Source organism: Oncorhynchus keta, chromosome 15 (genome assembly GCF_023373465.1).
Source record: "Oncorhynchus keta strain PuntledgeMale-10-30-2019 chromosome 15, Oket_V2, whole genome shotgun sequence".
NCBI classification, from domain to species: domain Eukaryota; kingdom Metazoa; phylum Chordata; class Actinopteri; order Salmoniformes; family Salmonidae; genus Oncorhynchus; species Oncorhynchus keta.
Genome location: NC_068435.1, coordinates 38,806,784 through 38,831,896, shown reverse-complemented (window position 1 = coordinate 38,831,896; position 25,113 = coordinate 38,806,784). Strand labels below are relative to the sequence as shown.

The 25,113-nt window shown below is 44.9% G+C and overlaps 1 protein-coding gene across 1 annotated transcript in view; it reads right to left on the bottom strand.

Annotated features, from left to right (window-relative positions):
• Window positions 1–24,539, bottom strand: part of LOC118395242 (myomegalin-like) — a 57,499-nt gene extending 32,960 nt beyond the window's left edge. The window contains exons 1-6 of the mRNA XM_052464270.1: window positions 23,993–24,539; window positions 10,631–10,707; window positions 7,522–7,645; window positions 7,212–7,348; window positions 6,912–7,068; window positions 6,031–6,084 (exon numbers count right to left, since the gene is read on the bottom strand). Coding sequence (XP_052320230.1) covers window positions 6,031–6,084; window positions 6,912–7,068; window positions 7,212–7,348; window positions 7,522–7,645; window positions 10,631–10,707; window positions 23,993–24,133 — 690 coding nt within the window. The 5' untranslated portion in view covers window positions 24,134–24,539. The remainder of the gene's footprint in view (window positions 1–6,030; window positions 6,085–6,911; window positions 7,069–7,211; window positions 7,349–7,521; window positions 7,646–10,630; window positions 10,708–23,992) is intronic.
• Between the last annotated feature and the right edge of the window lie 574 nt (window positions 24,540–25,113).

The following is a 25,113-nucleotide window of genomic DNA, read 5'->3' as shown; positions in this document are numbered from 1 at the left end:
GAAAACACCTTTATTTTGTATGATAACCCTTTGTATTAAACTTCCATTTTCCTGAAGAAGAATGAATGGCGCTTCCATATCCCCAGAGTTCTTCCACTGACGTCACCTCGGATGCTCCTTGGTGGGGTTGAGGTCCCGGTTGCCGTTAAGTGTTGTATAAATAATAAATAACATTTGATTGATGGAGGTGAATGAGATGATGCGATGCTGTTATTAGCTCCAGTATGACTGCTCATCCATCAACATCTGTGTATTAAATCATTTATTAAGATGTAAATGTTGGCATTTTGCATGTAACCATGTATCCAATTTATCTGCTTCTCTCTCTTCAGAAGAGATGCAAAACAAATAGCAACCACGTGGTTTCAGACAAATAAATACCACTAAAATTCAATATAAACAACAGATAGAGAGTCATTGGAGAAACTCAAATATTGTTACTGCGAGCCTGCAAAGGAAAAGCAGACAAGCAGCAAGCAAGAGATGCTCACAAAATCCAATCCTCTAGATATAATGCCTTTTCCCCCTCTTCACATTCTGCCAGAGTTGCTGTTTCCATAGGAGTATAAAGACGTTGGATGGATTCTGATAGCATATTGCTTCTTAGAGCAGCAGATGGCAGACAGCAAGTCGTCCAGTATCCTTGGTCACCGATTCTGTTGCATTCCGTAATGGAAATTCTGATGCAATGACTTAAATCCGAAAGGGAAATATAAAGTCATTCTGGTGTTATATTCCCTAAATACACACGAGCCTTTCCTCCTTTCGCTCCCGGTTGTTTCATTTCGCGTTTCCCGACACAAGAAAAACACGCATCTCTTGGTTTGGCTGTCATGGGAGGCTCCCGCTGTCAGGTTGATCATCACCGGTAGACTACCACCCGTATCCCTTTAACCAAACACCGTCACTGCAGAGAAGTGACACATCAAAACAATTATTTCGGTAGCGGCAATCAGGTCCTCCGCAATCCCTTGACTATCTATCATTCATGGTGTATTATATCAACGGTGAAGATGGCGCGCTTCAGCCCAGCGGTATAGTAGATCCTTTTGGCAGATAATGATGTGGCAACGTAGTAGCACTGGCAAGAACGGCTGCAGCGGCGGAGCGCACCATTTCACGCATTAGGGGTGCTAAAATATCTGATCGTCTATATCAAGATATTAAAAAGTAGTCCTATATGACATAATAATACCGGTTCAACTGTCATATAATAAGAAGTTCATTTAAAGCTAAAATTCGATAAAATATTTTGATAATCTACAAAATGTCACCCGGGGTGCCATTAGTTATTTTGGTCCAGTCTACACTAAACTTTGTATTCGCTTTATTGAGCAGGTGAAATGCCTACTACCATTTAGTAGCATATAGTGACAATAGTGTTTGCATAAACTCTTACACCATGTAAAGCAGTAGATATATTTTATATAATAATAAAAAAGAAAAACATTATTTTCTCTAAATTTGGTCATAATAACCACCAGATTAGTGACGAGTGACGCAGTGGTCTAAGGCACTGGATCTCAGTGTAAAAGGCGTCACTACAGTCCCTGGTTCGAATCCAGGCTGAATCACATCTGGTCGTGATTGGGAGTCCCATAGGGCGGCGCACAATTGGCCCAGTGTCGCTGGGGTAGGCCATCATTGTAAATAGGAATTTGTTCTTAACTGACTTGCCTAGTTAAATAAAGGTTTAAAAATATATATATATATAATTGGGCTTTTATGAGGGCAATATCAATTTCTTATTAAAAAATAAACTATTTAATTTTTACCCCCGTTTTCTCCCAATTTCGTGATTACGATCTTGTCTCATCACTGCAACTCCCCAAAGGGCTTGGGAGACGCGAAGGTCAAGTCATGCGTCCTCCAAAACATGACTCACCAAATCAAACTTTTTAACAACCGCTCACTTAACCCGGAAACCAGCTGCACCAATGTGTTGGAGGAAACACCGTTCAACTGACGACCGAAGTCAGCCTGCAGGCCCACCACAAGGAGTCGCTGGAGTACGATGAGCTCAGTAAAGCCCCCAGCCAAACCCGGACGGCGCTGGGCCAATTGTGCGCCGCCCTATGGGACTCCCGGTCACAGCCGCTATTGGGCTCAAACCCCAGGCTCTAGTGACGTCACAACACTGCAATGAAGTGCCTTATACCGCTGCCCCACTCGGAGCGCAGTTTGGCGGGTCATGTTTCGGAGGATGCATGACTCGACCTTCGCCTCTCCCGAGCCCGTTGGGGAGTTGCAGCGATGAGACGAGATTGAAATTGGGAAAAAGGGGTAAAATACACACAGGAAAAAAAAGATCATGGCACACACAGTCAGCCAGCCAGAGAGTTGATATAATAATAATAATATATGCCATTTAGCAGACGCTTTTATCCAAAGCGACTTACAGTCATGTGTGCATACATTCTACGTATGGGTGGTCCCGGGAATCGAACCCACTACCCTGGCGTTACAAGCGCCATGCTCTACCAACTGTGCTACATGGACTTCAGCATAATTTTCAGTGAACGGGTAGAGCAGGCTCTTCTATATGCAAATAAGACCTCCGAAATAGACTTACAAGTAAAGGCCATTCATGCATTTCAAAGCAGAGGGGATACATATTACATAGATTTTCCTATTGTCAAAACATATCAGGAACACGCTTCCATAATAGTGAAGGTGGTCACTCTCCCTCGATCATTAATAATGATTATGGGAAGAAAACCATAAAGATCTGTCATGTATTACATAAATGTATGAGTGGGATATAACCGTAGTGGGTGGCTAGCGGTGTTAGTTACACAACAGATCAGAACAGATGGCCTGGCCACGGCTCTCACAGCTCCGGATGCTGCTAAGTGCTCTGCAATAAAGTGCTTCTATTCTAGTCAGTCTTGCCTGACTGACCACATACCCTGACCAGGGACAAATCTGGACCCTAGTTATAGCACATGGCCATCAAGACACGTGGTCAAGAAAAACGATTGTATTATATTCTAGAACTGTATATCCCAGGAGGACCAGGCTCCAATGCCTTCAACCAGGCATCTAATATATAGATGACTACATAAAGCTATCCATCACAACTAGCCATATAAGGCAGAGAGGAACCATGCTGTAGAGCAGAGAGTGAAAAACCATGACACAGTAGGACAAGGGGGCCATAAAACGGGTTACTACGACTACAAATGCTACAAGGAGAGAACAAAGAGAGAGGCATTTGTGGTGCAGTGTGCACAAGCCCTGGTGGACGGCTGATCGCTATTGTAGCGGGTGCTGTGACTGAAGGGATGTAGAGTGATATGTTGAAATGAAGGTAAACCGGTTTTGATGTTTTGATTGAAATGAATGATTGCATTTTTTGGCAACATGAGGGATGCTGCCGCATAGCAATCATATAAACTCACTCACTGACAAGGGCAAACCAATGACATCAAAACATCCCATTGGCTACACCATGAGAACGCAACATTTCAAATATGGTTTGGCTGTGTGAATAAATTAGCTGCACAAAAGTACATTATGCTTTAAGCTCAATGGAATCTGCAGTGACAGTGTATCCCTGATGGTGTACAGACAGACAGTCATGCACTCACACTGTGACTTCACTTATCAGCTATTAGGCCCAGGTCTCCATTGGAAAAATGTATTGTGTTATCCCCAAAGGGACACCTGTGTTATATAAAGCCAAGAGTAAGATATGAATCACAACAACAACAACCTGGGATTGTGCTCATACTTACTATGCTTCATTTTCAAACCCATGTAGGCTTCAGTGTTTTGCTATATGATAGTGCATGAAGAGGCAGCCATTTCCCCTAAGGGCAGAGCTGACCTTATGTCCTGGTTCAGCTCCTCACTAGTGCCTGATTATGAGTGGCTTAAAATGATAGTTTGAGAGTGGTTGGGGGTCCATCATTAAGCTTGTTGAGGATTTGGGATTTAAAATGAGGACTGCTTAAGTACGAAGAATCTTCTTCGGTAGAGTCCACTGCTAAATCAGAGTTGGTCCAAACTCCTCTTTAAGCATAGACCGCAATCAAGCAAGAGAGAGCTGGAAATCACAAATCACAAACAAACAAAAAAACAGCACTTTTCTCCCCTCTTCTTGAGAACAACATCAAATGAGTTCATTTATTTTATTTTGTGTCCTAGCATAAATAGCATCAGCTGCCTCTGTCCTTTCCCTACAGCCCATCACAGTACATTTATTTCACCACATTTCTCTCTCCTGGACGGCCTGACATTTTGATTGATCTCATTAGCCGTGGTGTCTGGGGAACCAATTAGAAGCTAGGTGTTAGTGTCTGTCTTAGACAACACAACTTGAGATCTGCGTGTGTGTCATTGTTAGCACCAGAAGGTCAGCATGACCTATTGACAACCTTGCTGAAACACGAGCCACTTAAATGCACACAAACACACATGCTTGCACGCACACTCACTCAAAGTACATGGATTTTTACGGTGGGGGAGTGCCAAGATGGAGTTTCTGTGGCTTCAAAACAGCACCCCCAGTCAGTCATCTAGTGTATATATAAATGATTGATTCAGAAGCTTACAAGTGCACACAGACACCTTTCTGTCTTGTATACAGTTGTGTACACACGATTGAGTTCATATATAGAACACGTTGACAGACAGGTGAAAAACAAATTCTACCTCACTAGAAGGCGGAACTACAGGCCAGAATATAATGATGTTTAGGTCCTTTGCTGTCATTAATGTGGCAAATAAATACAACGTTCAATGTATGCCATTGCCTATGCCCGTTCCTCTCATTCATTCGTTCTCCACTTGCAAAGACCCCTCCTCCTGACATCGATTGGCCCTTTAAATGCAACAATGATCCATTCAGCCTAAGTGACAGCCAGCCAGCGGTGGTGGCCCTGGGCAGTGGGACAGCGTCACTGTGTGAAATCTGAGCTGATATCGGTCCTGGCAGGCACATTTGCATCCCAGAGCCAAGCTGATTTACAAGGTAAAATGCCTTTAGAGGAACGTTGGGGCTTTGACTGCTTCTATTGAGAAACTCCCACTACAACAAATATGTGTAAGATTCAAAGCTGTCGCCAGATGAATAGAGCCAAGAGCCTTGGGAGTCAAAATGAGAGAAATGCACATGATCATATCATACTAATGAATTGTAATGACTAGCAATAGATCATGACTAATAAGTGATAATGGCTCAGAAGAGATAACTGTAGATTACCAAAACTAACAAGTGACAACAATCAACCAAACTATCTTGCTCAAACTGACAGGTATACAGTATGGATACACTACACTGTACTGCAGCTATATTTCAATTGTAGGCCTGTGAGGTGTTGTGACACTTTTTTACACTTGAAATAACGTTAGATTTCTTCTCACTTGACACACAGTACCACACAATACCTATTTCATTTCTATGACCTAGCTCCAACTCCAGTCAACACACACTCATAAGCCTGTTATACTGCTATCTGTGTCATTTGAGAGCCCCTCCTCTCAGAATACACCTGATGAGAATGGAGAATGTGTGTTGTCTGTTCATAAATACATCTTCACATCATTTGTTTACCACAGACTAAAATAACCCAGGTCCCCCTCCCTTCGGGCCGACAGCTCCCAACACAATACACAGGGATTAACAGCCATAGAGACATCAACACAGACGGATCTAGTAATGCTTTATTACTCAGGTCTAGCAACTGCTCTTTACCCACAACGCATGTGGTTATCATCTAACAATGGCTACTTTACTTTCAATGAATTCAATCAACTGCAAGGAAACAAATACTTTAGTGGGTTAGTTGATTTTCATGTACTTTTATTTAGATGGTGACTACATATTCTGTAGTGAATGTTACCTTACTTGGTGTGCCTGTCTGTCTGCTATGCATTTGTTATCCAGTAGAGGGCCTGCTCTCACCAACAGAGTGGGATCTGGTGCAGGCCTAACACCTCAAAGTGCGCACTCTTTATTTAACTTAATAAAGAACTCAAAGCTGCGATATTAAGTGTGTTGCTGTGCTCACTTCAGGATTCACTCACCTGCATCTCCTGCTCAATGCGCAGCCTCTCCCTGCCCAGCTCTTCCTGGTAGAACTGTAGGAGAAACAGCCAGGATAGAAAATTAGGCGTGTGTGTGTATGTGCGTTGTGTTTGAGTGATGGTGATATCTCACTCTCACTAACGAAGTACAACAGCTGTAGTGGTGAATTGATCATTCAGAGAGTAGCAACACTACCCCTCCCTGCCTGCTACCACAACAACACAACAACACAACACATCACAGCATTATGTAGGCCTTAACAGTCTGTGGGGACAGCATTATGTAGGCCCCAACAGTTTGTGGGGACAGCATTATGTAGGCCCTAACAGTTTGTGGGGACAGCATTATGTAGGCCCTAACAGTTTGTGGGGACAGCATTATGTAGGCCCCAACAGTTTGTGGGGACAGCATTATGTAGGCCCTAACAGTTTGTGGGGACAGCATTATGTAGGCCCTAACAGTTTGTGGGGACAGCATTATGTAGGCCCTAACAGTTTGTGGGGACAGCATTATGTAGGCCCTAACAGTTTGTGGGGACAGCATTATGTAGGCCCTAACAGTTTGTGGGCAACCAAGTGTCACCAGTATAGTGCAATTCATGTGTTGTTTAGTGTTTTGTAGTGGCTTTGCTGGAATGCATATTAAACAATTGGTTGTTTTGCCCCACCAGGATTAACATGCTAAAAATCACCACTGGGTGAGGTATCCCAGAAACCCTGTGAATGAAGCTATGCACCTGTTATCATAGCTCTGTACACACTACAGGAACTCAATCAATCAAATACATACAATACATAAAATAATACAATCAATCATTGAACCATTGACCCTAATGCAGCCCCGACACAGGCAATTTTCACATAATAGGGATCCTACGTACCTCCGCATCGCTCTCTTTCTGCAGCAGGGAGGAGGAGAGGTCCTCTACCTCTCCCTCCAGCTCTCCCACCCTCAGTGTCAGAACACTCTTCTGTCCACTCAGCTCAGTGATCATAGCCTCCTTACAGCGCAGAGCACTGGTCAGCTCCTCGATCACCCTACAGGAGGGGAAGGACAGAGGGGTCCGTGCCATAGACACGGTGGGCAAAGTTTGACTTCCTCAATTAGTGTGAAGGTGTGGATTGCAACTTTTCGGTCACTGGTTCAAATGTGTCTCGAATGAGCAGGTACTTGTGTTTACCTGTCTCTGTAGGTGTGTGGTGTGGTCTGGAGGTTCTCCTCCTCTTGGCTGTCCTCCATATCCTCCAAGAGGGGCTGGGGGCTCGACCCAGTCAGGGAGGCCATCCTCTCAACCTCACCTCGCGCTAGCTGGGCCTCCTGGAGGAAACACATGAAAAGGTCTGGGTGTCCGTCTGTTTATTTGAACGCTGATCTAATAATCGAACAACTCATTTCATCTCAACAAATAAGGCAACCATTGTTGGAACAGTTGAATTATGTGTGTGTGTGTGTGTGTGTGTGTGTGTGTGTGTGTGTGTGTGTGTGTGTACCTCCCGCAGGAGTTGTATCTTGGTCTCCGGCAACTCCTGCATGTGGTCGATCTCCTGCTTTCTCTCCTCACATCGTCTCTGCAGCTCTGCCTCATTGTGACTGGACCGGCTCTCTGCTGTCGTCCTTTAAGAAGAGAGGAAGAAATGAGGGAGCATTGTGATTGGTCAGGGTGTCTTCCGTTGTCCTATCACAGAAATGAAACAAGAGGCAACATCTAGCAACAACTACCAACAGTCATCCACTGTGCACGTGCATACACACTGGTGTTGCTTGTCATTGTGCCATCGGTGCTGGGCGGTGACGTCGGACCTGGGACGTTTAAGGTTTGTAGTGTGGTCAGGTCAGGACGAAGACAGGATATGAAGTCGTATGAATTCTCCCTGCTATAGCTCATGTGATACCCTACACCTCCGAGCTACACATGGAGACAGGTCACACACCCAGGGAGTAACATTTTATTGAGTTAACTTGTAGTTCTGTGTGAGCGCAACAAAAACATCACGCAGACCAAGGCTGGAATCCAGTCGAACGTGACGTAGCTATCATTATCAACTAGCTCTCACAGTCTCACGTCAGAATTAGATGTTCATCCATGTTTCAAACTTCTCCCAAACGTTACGTTTCAAAGTGTTTAAAGGCTAAGTTTAGACATAAACTCTGAATTTTTAATGTTAGGGTTAAGTTTAGGCATTAACTCTTATAATCTTAAGGGCAGGCATTAAATAGTTAAGGTAAGGCGTATCAGACGATTCAAATTGTGGATGTCCTTGCATGTGACAGAACGCTAAATTGTAGCTTGGCCCATCAGATAACATGGCACACTTTAGTCCTATGCCATCTTCGACAGGTGGCCCTGGTTATATCCTGGCACAAGTGCATCAGCCAATCAAATGTTGAAGTAGTTGGACATGTTCCAACACTTGTTCATGGACATACTGTATCTAAGTCCAACAGCACCTTCTTTGACTGACTAATCAAATTGCTCTCTGTATAAAGTGCCTAGTCCTAATTATCGCAGATTGTGGCAAGGGTTTGAGTCTCACATGAGATCCCCCTAATTGAAATGTTGATTTACATGCATTGCGTAATAAAGTGCTGAAAAAGGATGCCAACAGCTCGAAAACAAAGATGATTAATGAATTGAACGAGCTACCTCTTTCTTCAGCCTTGCACACAAACACTGCTATTGCCTAATAATCATATTGCATAGGCTATATTACATGGACGTCACCAGCTACAATTTAGCGTTCTGTCACATGCAAGTACATCATTGCTTTTCATTGGCTGATACGCATTTTGAGCTGGAGAACCTATTTAATGTGTATGTGCGTGTGTGTATGTGTGTATGTGCGTGTGTGTATGTGTGTGTGTGCGTGCGTGTGCGTGCATGTCTTTAAGTATCTGTTTCACTGAGTCACTCAACGACGCCATCCCAGAATTCCTGCTGTGCATCCCAAAATGGCACCATCCCATCTGCTCTGTATGTATACTCTATTCCTCCTGTCCTCTCGTCCTCTGTTTTTAACTCGGACCATCTGACTATAGCAGACGGCAGCTCAGATAACTAGGATTATTTTCAACCAGACTGTGTAATGCTACTGTCTGTCTGCATCGAGTGGCTGTTACTGCTGGGCAGTCTTACTGGTGGCTGTTAGGAGAAGATTAGTCCTTTATTCCCACTAGATATTTTTATATTATGACAATGAACTCAACACACACTCCCTCACACGCATGAATATATTCACAGCACACACACACACACACACACACACACACACACACACACACACACACACACACACACACACACACACACACACACACACACACACACACACACACACACACACACACGCTTTTACATTGTAGAAAGGCCCTTACACAAACACTACGCTTGACATACAGTCCAGACCATCACTGGATTACCCAGACTGAACTCAAAAACAACAAACTCAGAACAAGTGTTCTGTCCAGCTCTTGATGACTCCATGTGGGGTAATAATGACTCAGCTATTCTGATCTCCACATTAATACAGTAATGTAACGCTGATTAGCAGCCACGTGAGCAGAAAGACAGGGGGAACACAATGTACCCATCACACCAGCTGTGGAGCTGGCAGTGATTAGGAGCTAGCATGCTAAAGGGTCCCCTCCGTCAGCAACATATTTACTACTGAGACCCCCATCTCCAACACATGCCCCCTCTGATCTCAGGCTTTGGACTCTAGGCTGGAGGCACGAGCCAGCAAAGTGGACCTTTAATCTTATAGCAATCTGATGAATACACAGAATATGTCCATCAAATGAATTCCGCTTCAGGGGGGGGGATTAAATTCAAAGCCTAGCAGCAACAGCAGGGGGTGAGGGGTTGACGTGCCAGGTATTGCCTTTCATATCCCGTCTGCACGCCAAGATATCAGCCCTTTTGGCGATCCCATTGGGTTGGACACCAGGACTGCATGGGTGTGCGTGAGTGTGTGTACAGTATGTGCAGTGTGCGTATGAACATGTGTGTGTGTGTGTGTGTGTGTGTGTGTGTGTGTACGCTCCTGTGTGTGTGTGTGTCTTGTCCTCTTTCACCCCACCAGCTGTGGAAACATGATCTGTGGTGTTACCTCTAAAAGAGTGTAACCCTGTGAGGACTCCCTACAGATCACTGGTCTATGCCTACATTTTTAGGCTGCTATAGGCTTGCTAGCCAGCTATAACACCCTTTTAGTGAGACACAGCCTTGTTAAGGCCCATCAAAGACGAACACTCACCAGGGTGTTTTCCATAATCACTTGAGCAAATTGTATTTCTGAATACAAGCGAAGCATGTCACATTTAGTCATAAGTCTGTCGGTCTTTGGAAAACTTTAAGATAATTCTCAAGGGCATTTCAGGAAGGATAAAAGGACAGTATTATCTGGGTGGATACCGTATGTAGCATTGGTGATGTCATTGTGAGGCAATTAAGGTCATTCACAGTGCATGGTTACAATCTGTTGGTTGGCGGTCAGTCTACTTCACATTTGAATTTGAAGCCAGTGTAAGAAGTGTGAGATATTCCGATTAGATGACTACAGTTGGTCAACAGTCAGTCTGGATGTGTCGTGATGTACTTACAGAGCCTTCTCATGAAGGTCTTGTTTCTCCTGTACCTCCTGCTTCAAGCTCTCCACTTCTACCTTCAACTCGATGTTCTGGAATAGAGGTGGGATGGAACATGGAATGATTGCTTATTGTAAAAGAATGATGTATGACAGCACACATGACATTGTGTTATCCTCCTCCTGGCCCACATCAAAACGATTCATCTCAAAAGATAAGGAATATCAAATAGACATTTTAAAACAAGTCAATGAAGTCATAGAAACTCAAAGAAGTACAGACACAACTAGCACTGTAAAACACAGGAGGAGCATTGCAGTCTCACACAGTGACCGATACAGAACCATAATCACAGTGGCTATATCCAGGAAAGCCAAAGTTCCAACAGCTGGGCCTAAAATAGTGAATAAGAGATCATATCATTTTTTGACTCTAATGTGGATGATGCTAAAAATATTTGTTGTAATTTTTTTACCTTTATTTAACTAGGCAAGTCAGTTAAGAACAAATTCTTATTTTCAATGATGGCCTAGGAACAGTGTATTAGCTGCCTTGTTCAGGGGCAGAATGACAGATTTCTACCTTGTCAGCTCTGGGATTTGATCTTGCAACCATTTGGTTACTGCTGTCCAGTGCTCTAACCACGAGGCTACCTGCCACCCTGCGGGGCAAAAGGAGTGGCTAATAAGTCTGGCTGCACATCTCACTGGCTGACTTACTGCAAAATGAGAAAATAGGTGACTAAACTCAACAAAAAGAAGAAGAAACGGTTATATGAAGCCAAGATCAATGATATAAAGAATGATTAAAAACACTTTATAGTACTTTAAATGAAATTATGGGCAAAAACACAAATTGTATGGACTGTAGATGGACTAACGTATGGACTGTAGATGGACTGCGGTATGGACTGTAGATGGACTGCTGTATGGACTGTAGATGGACTGCGGTATGGACTGTAGATGGACTGCTGTATGGACTGTAGATGGACTGCGGTATGGACTGGAGATGGACTGCGGTGTGGACTGTAGATGGACTGTAAATGGACTGCGGTATGGACTGTAGATGTACTGCTATATGGACTGTAGATGAATTACTTTATGGACTGTAGATGGACTAATGTACGGACTGTAGATGGACTGCGGTATGGACTGTAGATGAACTGCTGTATGGACTGTAGATTGACTGCTGTATGGACTGTAGATGAAACGCTGTATGGACTGGAGATGGACTGTAGATGGACTGCTGTATGGACTGTAGATGGACTGCTGTATGGACTGTAGATGGACTGCTGTATGGACTGTAGATGAAACGCTGTATGGACTGTAGATGGACTGCTGTATGGGCTGTAGATGGACTGTAGATGGACTGCTGTATGGACTGTAGATGGACTGCTGTATGGACTGTAGATGGACTGTAGATGGACTGTGGTATGGACTGTAGATGGACTGTAGATGGACTGTGGTATGGACTGTAGATGGATTAGAGATGGACTGCTGTATGGAAGGACTGGTGTATGGACTGTATATGGACTGCTGTATGGGCTGTAGATGGACTGCTGTATGGGCTGTAGATGAACTGCTTTATGGACTGTAGATTGACTGCTGTATGGACTGTAGATGGAATGCTGTATGGACTGTAGATGGAATGCTGTATGGACTTTAGATGGACTGTAGATGGACTGTGGATGGACGAGAGATGGACTGCTGTATGACCTGCTGTATGGATTGTAGATGGACTGCTTTATGGACTGTAGATGGACTGCTGTATGGACTGTAGATGGACTGCGGTATGGACTGTCGATGGACTGTGGTATGGCCTGTAGAAGGACTGCTGTATGGACTGCAGTATGGACTGTGGTATGGCCTGTAGATGGACTGTGGTATGGACTGTAGATGGACTGCTGTTTGGACTGTAGATGGACTGCTGTATGGACTGTATATGGACTGTAGATGGACTGCTGTATGGACTGTAGATGGACTGCGGTATGGCCTGTAGATGGACTGTGGTATGGACTGTAGATGGACTGCTGTTTGGACTGTAGATGGACTAACGTATGGACTGTAGATGGACTGTAAATGGACTGTGGTATGGACTGTAGATGGACTAGAGATGGACTGCTGTATGGACTGTAGATGGACTGCTGTATGGACTGTAGATGGACTGTAGATGGACTGCTGTATGGACTGTAGATGGACTGCTGTATGGGCTGTAGATGGACTGTAGATGGACTGTGGTATGGACTGAAGATGGACTGTTGATGGACTACTGTATGGACTGTAGATGGACTGCTGTATGGGCTGTAGATGGACTGCGGTATGGACTGTAGATGGACTGCTGTATGGACTGTAAATGGACTGCGGTATGGACTGTAGATGGACTGCTGTATGGACTGTAGATGGACTGCGGTATGGACTGGAGATGGACTGCGGTGTGGACTGTAGATGGACTGTAAATGGACTGCGGTATGGACTGTAGATGAATTACTTTATGGACTGTAGATGGACTAATGTACGGACTGTAGATGGACTGCGGTATGGACTGTAGATGAACTGCTGTATGGACTGTAGATGGACTGCTGTATGGACTGTAGATGGACTGCTGTATGGGCTGTAGATGGACTGTAGATGGACTGTGGTATGGACTGAAGATGGACTGTTGATGGACTACTGTATGGACTGTAGATGGACTGCTGTATGGGCTGTAGATGGACTGCGGTATGGACTGTAGATGGACTGCTGTATGGACTGTAAATGGACTGCGGTATGGACTGTAGATGGACTGCTGTATGGACTGTAGATGGACTGCGGTATGGACTGGAGATGGACTGCGGTGTGGACTGTAGATGGACTGTAAATGGACTGCGGTATGGACTGTAGATGAATTACTTTATGGACTGTAGATGGACTAATGTACGGACTGTAGATGGACTGCGGTATGGACTGTAGATGAACTGCTGTATGGACTGTAGATTGACTGCTGTATGGACTGTAGATGAAACGCTGTATGGACTGGAGATGGAATGCTGTATGGACTGTAGATGGACTGCTGTATGGACTGTAGATGGACTGCTGTATGGGCTGTAGATGGACTGTAGATGGACTGCTGTATGGACTGTAGATGGACTGCTGTATGGACTGTAGATGGACTGTAGATGGACTGTGGTATGGACTGTAGATGGACTGTAGATGGACTGTGGTATGGACTGTAGATGGATTAGAGATGGACTGCTGTATGGAAGGACTGGTGTATGGACTGTATATGGACTGCTGTATGGGCTGTAGATGGACTGCTGTATGGGCTGTAGATGAACTGCTTTATGGACTGTAGATTGACTGCTGTATGGACTGTAGATGGAACGCTGTATGGACTGTAGATGGAATGCTGTATGGACTTTAGATGGACTGTAGATGGACTGTGGATGGACGAGAGATGGACTGCTGTATGACCTGCTGTATGGATTGTAGATGGACTGCTTTATGGACTGTAGATGGACTGCTGTATGGACTGTAGATGGACTGCGGTATGGACTGTCGATGGACTGTGGTATGACCTGTAGAAGGACTGCTGTATGGACTGCAGTATGGACTGTGGTATGGCCTGTAGATGGACTGTGGTATGGACTGTAGATGGACTGCTGTTTGGACTGTAGATGGACTGCTGTATGGACTGTATATGGACTGTAGATGGACTGCTGTATGGACTGTAGATGGACTGCGGTATGGCCTGTAGATGGACTGTGGTATGGACTGTAGATGGACTGCTGTTTGGACTGTAGATGGACTAACGTATGGACTGTAGATGGACTGTAAATGGACTGTGGTATGGACTGTAGATGGACTAGAGATGGACTGCTGTATGGACTGTAGATGGACTGCTGTATGGACTGTAGATGGACTGTAGATGGACTGCTGTATGGACTGTAGATGGACTGCTGTATGGGCTGTAGATGGACTGTAGATGGACTGTGGTATGGACTGAAGATGGACTGTTGATGGACTACTGTATGGACTGTAGATGGACTGCTGTATGGGCTGTAGATGGACTGCAGAATGGACTGTAGATGGACTGTGGTATGGACTGTAAATGGACTGTAGATGGACTGCGGTATGGACTGTAGATGGACTGTGGTATGAACTGTGTAGACTGTAGCTGGACTGTGGTATGAACTGTAGATGGACTGTAGATTGACTTTGGATGGACTGTAGATGGACTGTGGTATAGACTGTAGCTGGACTGTGGTATGGACTGTAGATGGACTGTGGTATGAACTGTAGATGGACTGTAGATGGACTGCCGTATGGACTGTCGATGGATTGTGGATAAACTGTGTAGACTGTAGCTGGACTGTGGTATGGACTGTGGTATGAACTGTAGATGGACTGTAGATGGACTGCGGTATGGACAGTAGATGGACTGTGGTATGGACTGTAGATGGACTGTGGTATGGACTGTAGATGGACTGCTGTATGGACTGTAGATGGACTAACGTCTGGACTGTAGATGGACTGCGGTATGGACTGCGGTATGGACTGTAGAAGGACTGCTGTATGGACTGTAGATGGACTGCTGTATGGACTGCAGTATGGACTGTTGTATGGACTGTAGATGGACTGTGGTATGGACTGTAGATGGACTGTGGTATGGCCTGTGGAAGGACTGCTGTATGGACTGCAGTATGGACTGTGGTATGGCCTGTAGATGGACTGTGGTATGGCCTGTAGATGGACTGTAGATGGACTGCGGTATGGACTGTCGATGGACTGTGGTATGGCCTGTGGAAGGACTGCTGTATGGACTGCAGTATGGACTGTGGTATGGCCTGTAGATGGACTGTGGTATGGCCTGTAGAAGGACTGCTGTATGGACTGCAGTATGGACTGTGGTATGGCCTGTAGATGGACTGTGGTATGGCCTGTAGAAGGACTGCTGTATGGACTGTAGATGGACTGCTGTTTGGACTGTAGATGGACTGTGGTATGGACTGTAGATGGACTGTAGATGGACTGCGGTATGGACTGTAGATGGACTGTAGATGGACTGCTGTTTGGACTGTAGATGGACTGCTGTTTGGACTGTAGATGGACTGTAGATGGACTGCGGTATGGACTGTCGATGGACTGTGGTATGGCCTGTAGAAGGACTGCTGTATGGACTGTGGTATGGCCTGTAGATGGACTGTGGTATGGACTGTAGATGGACTGCTGTTTGGACTGTAGATGGACTGTGGTATGGACTGTAGATGGACTGTAGATGGACTGTAGATGGACTGTGGTATGGACTGTAGATGAACTGTGGTATGGACTGTCGATGGTCTGTGGTATGGACTGCTGTATGGATTGTAGATGGACTGCTGTATGGACTGTGTCAGGATTTGGCCAGGGTTGTTCCGGTTTTGGTCACTAGATGCCCCCATTGTGCTTTTTGACCCTTTTGTTTTCCCTTGTTCCCAGTTATTATTTGCACCTGTGCCTCGTTTCCCTTGATTGTATTTAAACCCTTAGTTTTCCTCAGTTCTTTGCTCTGTGTTTGTATGCTAGCACCCAGCCCGAGCCATGCTGTGAACGCTTGTTTCGCTAGTTGGATTCTCTTGAGGTACTCTGGTTTTGTTCTTGTTTGTTTTTTTATTATTCTTTTGAGGTTTGTTTTTTCCCTGCTTACCACTTTGTGGATTTTCCTTGTGTCTTTGAGGATATACATTTGTTCTTTATTAAATCACCTTCTCTAGTACTCCTGTCTGCCTCATCTTCTGGGTTCTGCCGACTATGAGTGGCTCAGTTTACTAAGTGACTGTTTCTCACACTGGAGACCCGAGTTCGTAACCGAGTCCTGACAGACTGTAGTATGAACTGTAGATGGACTGTGGTATGGACTGTGGTGTGAACTGTAGATGGACTGTGGTATGGACTGTAGATGGACTGGTATGAACTGTAGATGGACTGGTATGAACTGTAGATGGACTGGTATGAACTGTAGATGGACTGTGGTATGGACTGTAGATGGACTGTGGTGTGAACTGTAGATGGACTGTGGTGTGAACTGTAGATGGACTGTAGATGGACTGGTATGAACTGTAGATGGACTGTGGTATGAACTGTGGTATGAACTGTAGATGGACTGTGGTATGAACTGTAGATGGACTGTGGTATGAACTGTAGATGGACTGTGGTATGAACTGTAGATGGACTGTGGTATGAACTGTAGATGGACTGTGGTATGAACTGTAGATGGACTGTGGTATGGACTGTGGTATGAACTGTAGATGGACTGTGGTATGAACTGTAGATGGACTGTGGTATGAACTGTAGATGGACTGTGGTATGAACTGTAGATGGACTGTGGTATGGACTGTAGATGGACTGTAGATGGACTGTGGTATGGACTGTAGATGGACTGTAGATGGACTGTGGTGTGAACTGTAGATGGACTGGTATGGACTGTGGTATGGACTGGTATGGACTGTGGTATGAACTGTAGATGGACTGTGGTATGAACTGTAGATGGACTGTGGTATGAACTGTAGATGGACTGTGGTATGAACTGTAGATGGACTGTGGTATGGACTGTGGTATGGACTGTGGTATGGACTGTAGATGGACTGTGGTATGGACTGTAGATGGACTGTAGAATGGACTGTGGTATGGACTGTGGTATGGTCTGTGGTATGGACTGTAGATGGACTGTGGTATGAACTGTAGATGGACTGTGGTATGGACTGTAGATGGACTGTGGTATGAACTGTAGATGGACTGTGGTATGGACTGTAGATGGACTGTGGTATGGACTGTAGATGGACTGTGGTATGAACTGTAGATGGACTGTGGTATGAACTGTAGATGGACTGTGGTATGGAATGTGTGGACTGTGGTATGAACTGTAGATGGACTGTGGTATGAACTGTAGATGGACTGTGGTATGAACTGTAGATGGACTGTGGTATGGAATGTGTGGACTGTGGTATGGACTGTGTGGATTGTATCTGGACTGTGGTATGGACTGTGGTATGGACTGTGGTATGGACTGTAGATGGACTGTGGTATGGACTGTAGATGGAATGTGTGGACTGTGGTATGGACTGTAGCCGACTCTGTGCTGATGCCTCAGTGCAGGTGTTGCCCTTGTTCTATTTTCTGCCACCTGTCTATGACAAACCTCAGCTGGGATTCTCCAGATAAAAGATGAGCGGTGTTTGAGCGCTACGGTGTAGCAAAGAACCTGTACTGCTGTGCAAAGACCCCTGACAAGCAGAGGACACAATATACCCTCCTTGAAACTCCAAATGCACCTATTATTTAGTCTTGTACATTATCCAGTGTCTCCTATCCCCTTCAAATAGATAGTCAGCAACAGTAACCCTACATTCACAACCTGTCCCCTCTCCTTCTCACCCCCAAATAACTTAAACATCTACACCTGACCCCCCCCATCCCTTCTATCCTGCATGGATTTCCCATAACCCCCCTCTCCCTGCTGTATTAATCAGAGCGGTGTGTTGGTGTAATGTAACATCAGTGGGAACATGGCATTCCGATGTCAGAGGTTATATTTAGACCAGGGGGAATGCAGAGCAGCTCTGGAGCTTATACCAGGGGTCAGGGGTTAAGATACACATTTTGTCTGCTCTAACAGACACAGCAAGCCAGGACAGGGCCCTGAGGCCAGTGATTTGGGATTTGAAAATGTCTTTGGAATGTGACTGTCCACTCAAAATTGGACAGTCTCTCTCCCTCTCTTTCTCTTAATCTCTTTCTCCCTCCAACGCCATCATCACCATGATAGGCCTGACCACTGGCGACGATGAGGCAGCCTACAGGGAGGTCAGTGACCTGGCAGTGTGGTGCCGGGACAACAACCTCTTCCTCAACTGCAGTCAGACCAAGGAGCTGATCGTGGACTAAAGGGAATGGGGTGAGCCCCCATCCATTTCAACGGGTCTGCCGTGGAGCAGGTCGAAAGCTTCAAGTTCCTCGGTCTAAACCACTAAGGACTTAAAATGGTCCACTCACACGCGCACAGTCGTGAAGAAGGCCCCTCAGGAAGTTGAAAAGGTTTGGTGTGGGCCCTCAGATCCTCAAACGTTCTACAGCTGTACCACCGAGAGCATCCTGACTGGCTGTATCACTACTTGGAATGGCAACAGCACCGCCCTCGATCGCATGGCGCTACAGAGGGTGGTGCAGATAGTACTATATCAGGCAGTGTGATAGAAAGGCCCGGAAAATAGTTAAAGCTTCCAGCCACCCGAGGCATAGACTGTTCTGTATACTTCCACATGGCAAGAGGCACACTCACAGGACTCTACACACTCACACACACTGACACTCTAAAACACACAAAACATGCACACAAATGTATGCTGACTCTACACTAGGGTTGCACATTTTGGGGAATATTCAGAGGTGGAAACTTTCCGTGGGGATTAACGAGAATATATGAGAATTAATGGGAATGTATGCATATTAATATTAATACCGTTTAAATGTACCGTAATTGCTGGACTATTAAGCGCACCCGAATATAAACCGCACCCACTGAATTATTTAAAAATATGTATTTTGTACATAAATAAGCCGCACATGTCTATAAGCCGCAGGTGCCTACCGGTACATTGAAACAAATGAACTTTACACAGCCTTTAAACTAAACACGGCTTGTAACAAAAATAAATAGGCTTTAACGAAACACGGCTTGTAACAAAAATAAATAGGCTTTAACGAAACACGGCTTGTAACAAAAATTAAACAGTAGCCTACCAGTAAAGTCATTGGTCACTATCTTCCTCCTCCTGTGCACTGAAACCACTGAAGTCATCTCCTTCGGTGTCGGAGTTGAATAGCCTCAGAATTGCTTCATCCGATGTTTCTCCCCACTTGTCATCCAAGACTCCCACTGAACAAGGAGCGCCACCTTAAATGCACGATTTACACTGATGTCGAGTGGCTGCAAATACTTTGGGCCATCTGCTTTTCTTCCCTCTGAAAAGTTTGTCTTTTTGCACTGAGTCAGGTTTCCGGCTTATAGTCCGGAAATTACGGTAGATGTTTTTTGCATTTGATATACTTACCATATCATATGGAGACAGAAACATAAACCTTTGTCCTTGTCATTAGTAGACATAATTGTAAATGATTAAATCCTTCCAATAGAAATAAAAAAAACTATTTAGTTACAAATTGAACTTTAATTAAATTAGTTGACTCATCACATGGGATGATTTCACTGAACAACAAAAGAAAGGGAATATTGAATGATCCCCAGTGATCCATCGCATCTCCCAAAAACGTTTTCAACATACATCTGTAAAATGATAGTCTAGAAAATAAAGCTTTGATTGTCTTCCTCTCAGACTTCCATGTCTTCTCCTTGGACCTCCTCAATGTCCACCTCTTGAACATCAGACTCTGAGGCCTCATCTTCACTGTCACTTTCCAACCTTGTTGAGGATGGCTCATTGTCAGCCTCAAATGTGCCTGGATGGACACCAATTTTTCAACCCTTGCATTGGTCAGCCTGTTGCGTGCTTTGGTGTCTGTTCCCAAAAAAGGACCAGTTGTGCTCTGAGGCAGCTGATGTTGGTTGGATTTGGAGGATGATGGAGGCAACAGGGGAAAAGTCCTCAGATCCACAAAGTCCCTTCCACCAGGTGACTGATGAGATATATTGGCACGATTGCCATATTGCATCTCCATCCCAAAGCCCTCGCTTGGAAGTGTACTTCGCCAGACTGCCAAGAACCTTGCCCTCATCCAGGCCAAGGTGGCGAGACACGGTAGTGATGACACCATAGGCCTTGTTGTTCTCTGCACCAGACAGGATGCTCTTGCCAGCATACTTGAGGTGCAGCATGTACCCTGTGGCATGTATGGGCTTCAGGCAGAAGTCTTCACGCTTTTTGATGTATTTCAGAACTGCAGTTTCATCTGCTTGGAGCAACAGTGAAGTGGGCAGGGCAGTACGGATTTCTTCTCTTACATCTGCAAGCAGAGTCTGAATAACAGACAGGATGGCATTGTCTCCCTCAATCTGTGCAATGGCTACTGCTATAGGTTTCAGGAGTTTCAGGCTGCTTACCACTCTCTCCCAAAGTTCATCATCCAGGAGGATCCTCTTGATGGGGCTGTCCATATCGGCAGACTGTGATATGGACACTTCTTGGAGAGACTCCTTCCCCTCCAGGAGACGGTCAAACATGATGACAACACCACCCCAATGGGTGTTGCTGGGCAGCTTCAATGTGGTGCTATTATTCTTCTCATTTTGCTTGGTGTGGTAGATTGATGTTATAACTTGATGACCCTTCCCATACCTAACCATTTCCTTGGCTCTCTTGTAGAGTGTATCCATTGTTTTCATTTCCATGATGTCATCGAGGAGCAGATTCAATGCATGAGCAGCACAGCCAATGGGTGTGATGTGAAGGTAGGACTCCTCCACTTTAGACCAAGCAGCCTGTGGTCCAAGGTCATTGATGACTGCCTTCAGCTCATCTGCAATGTAGAGACCGGTGTGTCTGTCCTCTATCACTCCAGTGGCCCTGCACATTGTAAATATAGTACTGGAACTGACCAGCTTCTTACTTTCTTGTTTTCTACTTTTTAAATTCTGGTGTGTTTTTAATCTACCTTAAGTTATTTTTAGTGCTACATTGATATTGATTACTGCATTGTTGGGTTCGGAGCTGGCAAGAAAGACATTTCACTGTCCTTTGCCATTTGCCATGACATTAAAACTTGAACTCTTATTTTATAAAGCATTACTTTTCACATCATGCGTCACTGCATGACAGGCAGACAGTAACTGGGATGTTTTCCTGTTATCCACACAGCTCTAAATATAGCAGTCTATGGTGCACTTGCTATTGCTGCCCCCCCCCCCTCCCCCCCCCTTGGCCCACAGCGACATTTCCCCTTATAACTAGACATGCACTGGAATGGGAAGAGGCGGCCGTGATTGGCCTAGACCTGGGATTAAGAGTAGTAATAGGCCTATTCGCTTACATACACACACAGGGCACCCACATACAGTATACACCACAGATAGATCCCTATACTGACACACACACACACAGGGCACCCACATACAGTATACACCACAGATCCCTATACTGACATACACACACACACACACACACACACACACAGGGCACCCACATACAGTATACACCACAGATATATCCCTATACTGACATACACACACCGATTGGGATGAAAACCACAGTTGAAACCCATTGCAGAAGAACAAATGTGTTGAATAAATGATTGCACTCTTGGACTACACGTAGAATCCCTCTGATTCCTAATGTTGGTCTGAGCAGTGAGTGTAAACCAAGACAACAGAAACGGTGCCAGGGAATTAACTGGATCATGCAATCTCCAAAGAAACAATCCAACACCAATCTTTATCTGAGAAAATCAAATGTTATTGGTCACATGCACATGGTTGGCAGATGTTATTGGTCACATACACATGGTTAGCAGACGTTATTGGTCACATGCACATGGTTGGCAGATGTTATTGGTCACATGCACATGGTTGGCAGATGTTATTGGTCACATGCACATGGTTGGCAGATGTTATTGGTCACATACACATGGTTGGCAGATGTTATTGGTCACATACACATGGTTGGCAGATGTTATTGGTCACATGCACATGGTTGGCAGATGTTATTGGTCACATGCACATGGTTGGCAGATGTTATTGGTCACATACACATGGTTGGCAGATGTTATTGGTCACATACACATGGTTGGCAGATGTTATTGGTCACATACACATGGTTGGCAGATGTTATTGGTCACATACACATGGTTAGCAGATGTTATTGGTCACATACACATGGTTGGCAGATGTTATTGGTCACATACACATGGTTGGCAGATGTTATTGGTCACATACACATGGTTAGCAGACGTTATTGGTCACATACACATGGTTAGCAGACGTTATTGGTCACATACACATGGTTAGCAGACGTTAATGGTCACATACACATGGTTAACAGATGTTAATGGTCACATACACATGGTTAGCAGATGTTAATGGTCACATACACATGGTTAGCAGACGTTATTGGTCACATACACATGGTTAGCAGACGTTATTGGTCACATACACATGGTTAGCAGACGTTATTGGTCACATACACATGGTTAGCAGACGTTATTGGTCACATACACATGGTTAGCAGATGTTATTGCGAGTGTAGCGAAATGCTTCTGCTTTTAGTTCCCGACAGTGCAGCAATATCTAACATGTAATCTAACAATTCCACAACAGCTACCTAATACACACAAATCTAAGTAAAGGAGTGAAATAGGAATATATACATATAAATATATGGATGAGCAATGACAGAGTGGCATAGGTAAGATGCAATAGATGGTATAAAATACAGTATACACATATGAGATGAGTGATGCAAGATGCGTAAACAAGAAGACAATGAAGTCACCGCATCATCATATTGTCTTGAAGTGAGTCTCCTCTTATATGAATAAAAGGTTATTAAACCGATGAAGCTTTAAACGTACATGAGATATTGAGGGCTTAATAGCCTACTATAACATGCTCAAACATGAAAGTGACAGTTTGGTCGAACGTCTCTCCACTCAGTTAGCTGTGGCATGCAGAGATAAAGGATGATAAGTCCGAGCACATTCAGGTCTTGTTTGTTTGGATCAGGTCAGCCATCTTGGAAGAATACAAACACACACGCAGCACATAGCCACGCACACTAATCTATCTACCTATCTGGAGTGGTGGTCTACGGGGATTCTGGAGAATTGACCAGTTTCCATATGCACACAGACAACAGCTGGTTAACAGAGTCACACAGTATATGATCTCACACACCCTCCCGTCTACCCCCTTTGAACATGCAGGCAGCAGGCTAACACCCTGTGCCCCCAGACTGCTGTCCTTTCCCTGGGATTAGGAGCTGTCTGTGTACCATTGTACTGAGGGTAAGGCATAGGAACTATGATATCTATACAAACACTCACTGCATGGTTCCCTGTGGTAGGACAATGACATCACAGGGGAAAGAAGTGCTAGATTCTCCACGGAGAGACACACGCGGTAGCCTGGTCCCAAATCTGTTTGCGTTGTCTTTCCAACTCCTATGGTCATAGTCGCGCTAAACAATACTCATCATGAAGAAAAGGCCATATATATTTATTTAAATGTTTCAGTGGCTCAATGGAATGAAAGCCAGCGGGTATTGAGACATTCCAGAACCTACGTTCCCTACAGATGTGCTAAAGCATCGTTGAGTGTATCAGCTCACCCCTTCTCCTCCAGCTAGAGTTTGGCTCAGTTCTATTTCAAACAGGACCAACGACAGGCAGTGTGTATTAATGTGTGCTAGTTACTCACTGTGCGGTAGACATGGTCGCTGCTGTCCTCGAACTTCTGCTGGATCCTCTCCTCCAGGAAGTAGATGCGGAGCTTGAGGCTGAAGTTCTCCTTCTTCAGGTCATTGAGGTGCTGCGACAGAGTACGGTGACCGTTAGACATGTCACTTTAAAAACAACGGCAACCCGTAGACATGGCCCTTATACGTCAGAGAACACGGTACCCATTTGACATGGCCGTGCTACAGGAAAATACGTGAACCGTTTGAGATGTCCGTGATATAGATCAGAAAGTCCGGTAATCGTTAGATATGCTGTGTCTTCTTCCCGGTGGGCACAATATATCAGTCATCGGTCTTGCGGTGTCAAGTGAAAAAACAATGGGGGTAAAAAAAAAAACTACAAAAGTGTCTTTCTGACCTCTTGGAAGCCACAGCGAATCCAAACACACACACTAACGCTAAAACACACAGACATGGGAGTGTCGTTGGGCCGTTCAGGGATGCAGAGGGCTACTCCGCTGCCCGGGCTTTCAGAGCTGTGGCCATGGCGGCTCCATGGTGTGTTCTGGATAAGAAGGGGCCGAACACAGGAGCTTATTTTACTGACACACACATGCCTGGAATCTCAGACAGCCAGGAGAGAGGGAGGGGGAGAGGGACTGTGGCGGGGGCAGTTATATGGGATGGCACTAATTCCAGAGAGAGATTGAGGTAAATAGGAAGAGGTGCAAGGTGGTCTGAATGATCGTACATATTCTCTCTCTGTCCCCCCGCAGTCTGTCCATTATACTGTACCTTCCTATCCCACACTCTGTCCACTATACTGTACCTTCCTATCCCACACTCTGTCCATGATACTGTACCTTCCTATCCCACACTCTGTCCATTATACTGTACCTTCCTATCCCACACTCTGTCCATTATACTGTACCTTCCTATCCCACACTCTGTCCATTATACTGTACCTTCCTATCCCACACTCTGTCCATTATACTGTACCTTCCTATCCCACACTCTGTCCACTATACTGTACCTTCCTATCCCACACTCTGTCCACTATACTGTACCTTCCTATCCCACACTCTGTCCATTATACTGTACCTTCCTATCCCACACTCTGTCCACTATACTGTACCTTCCT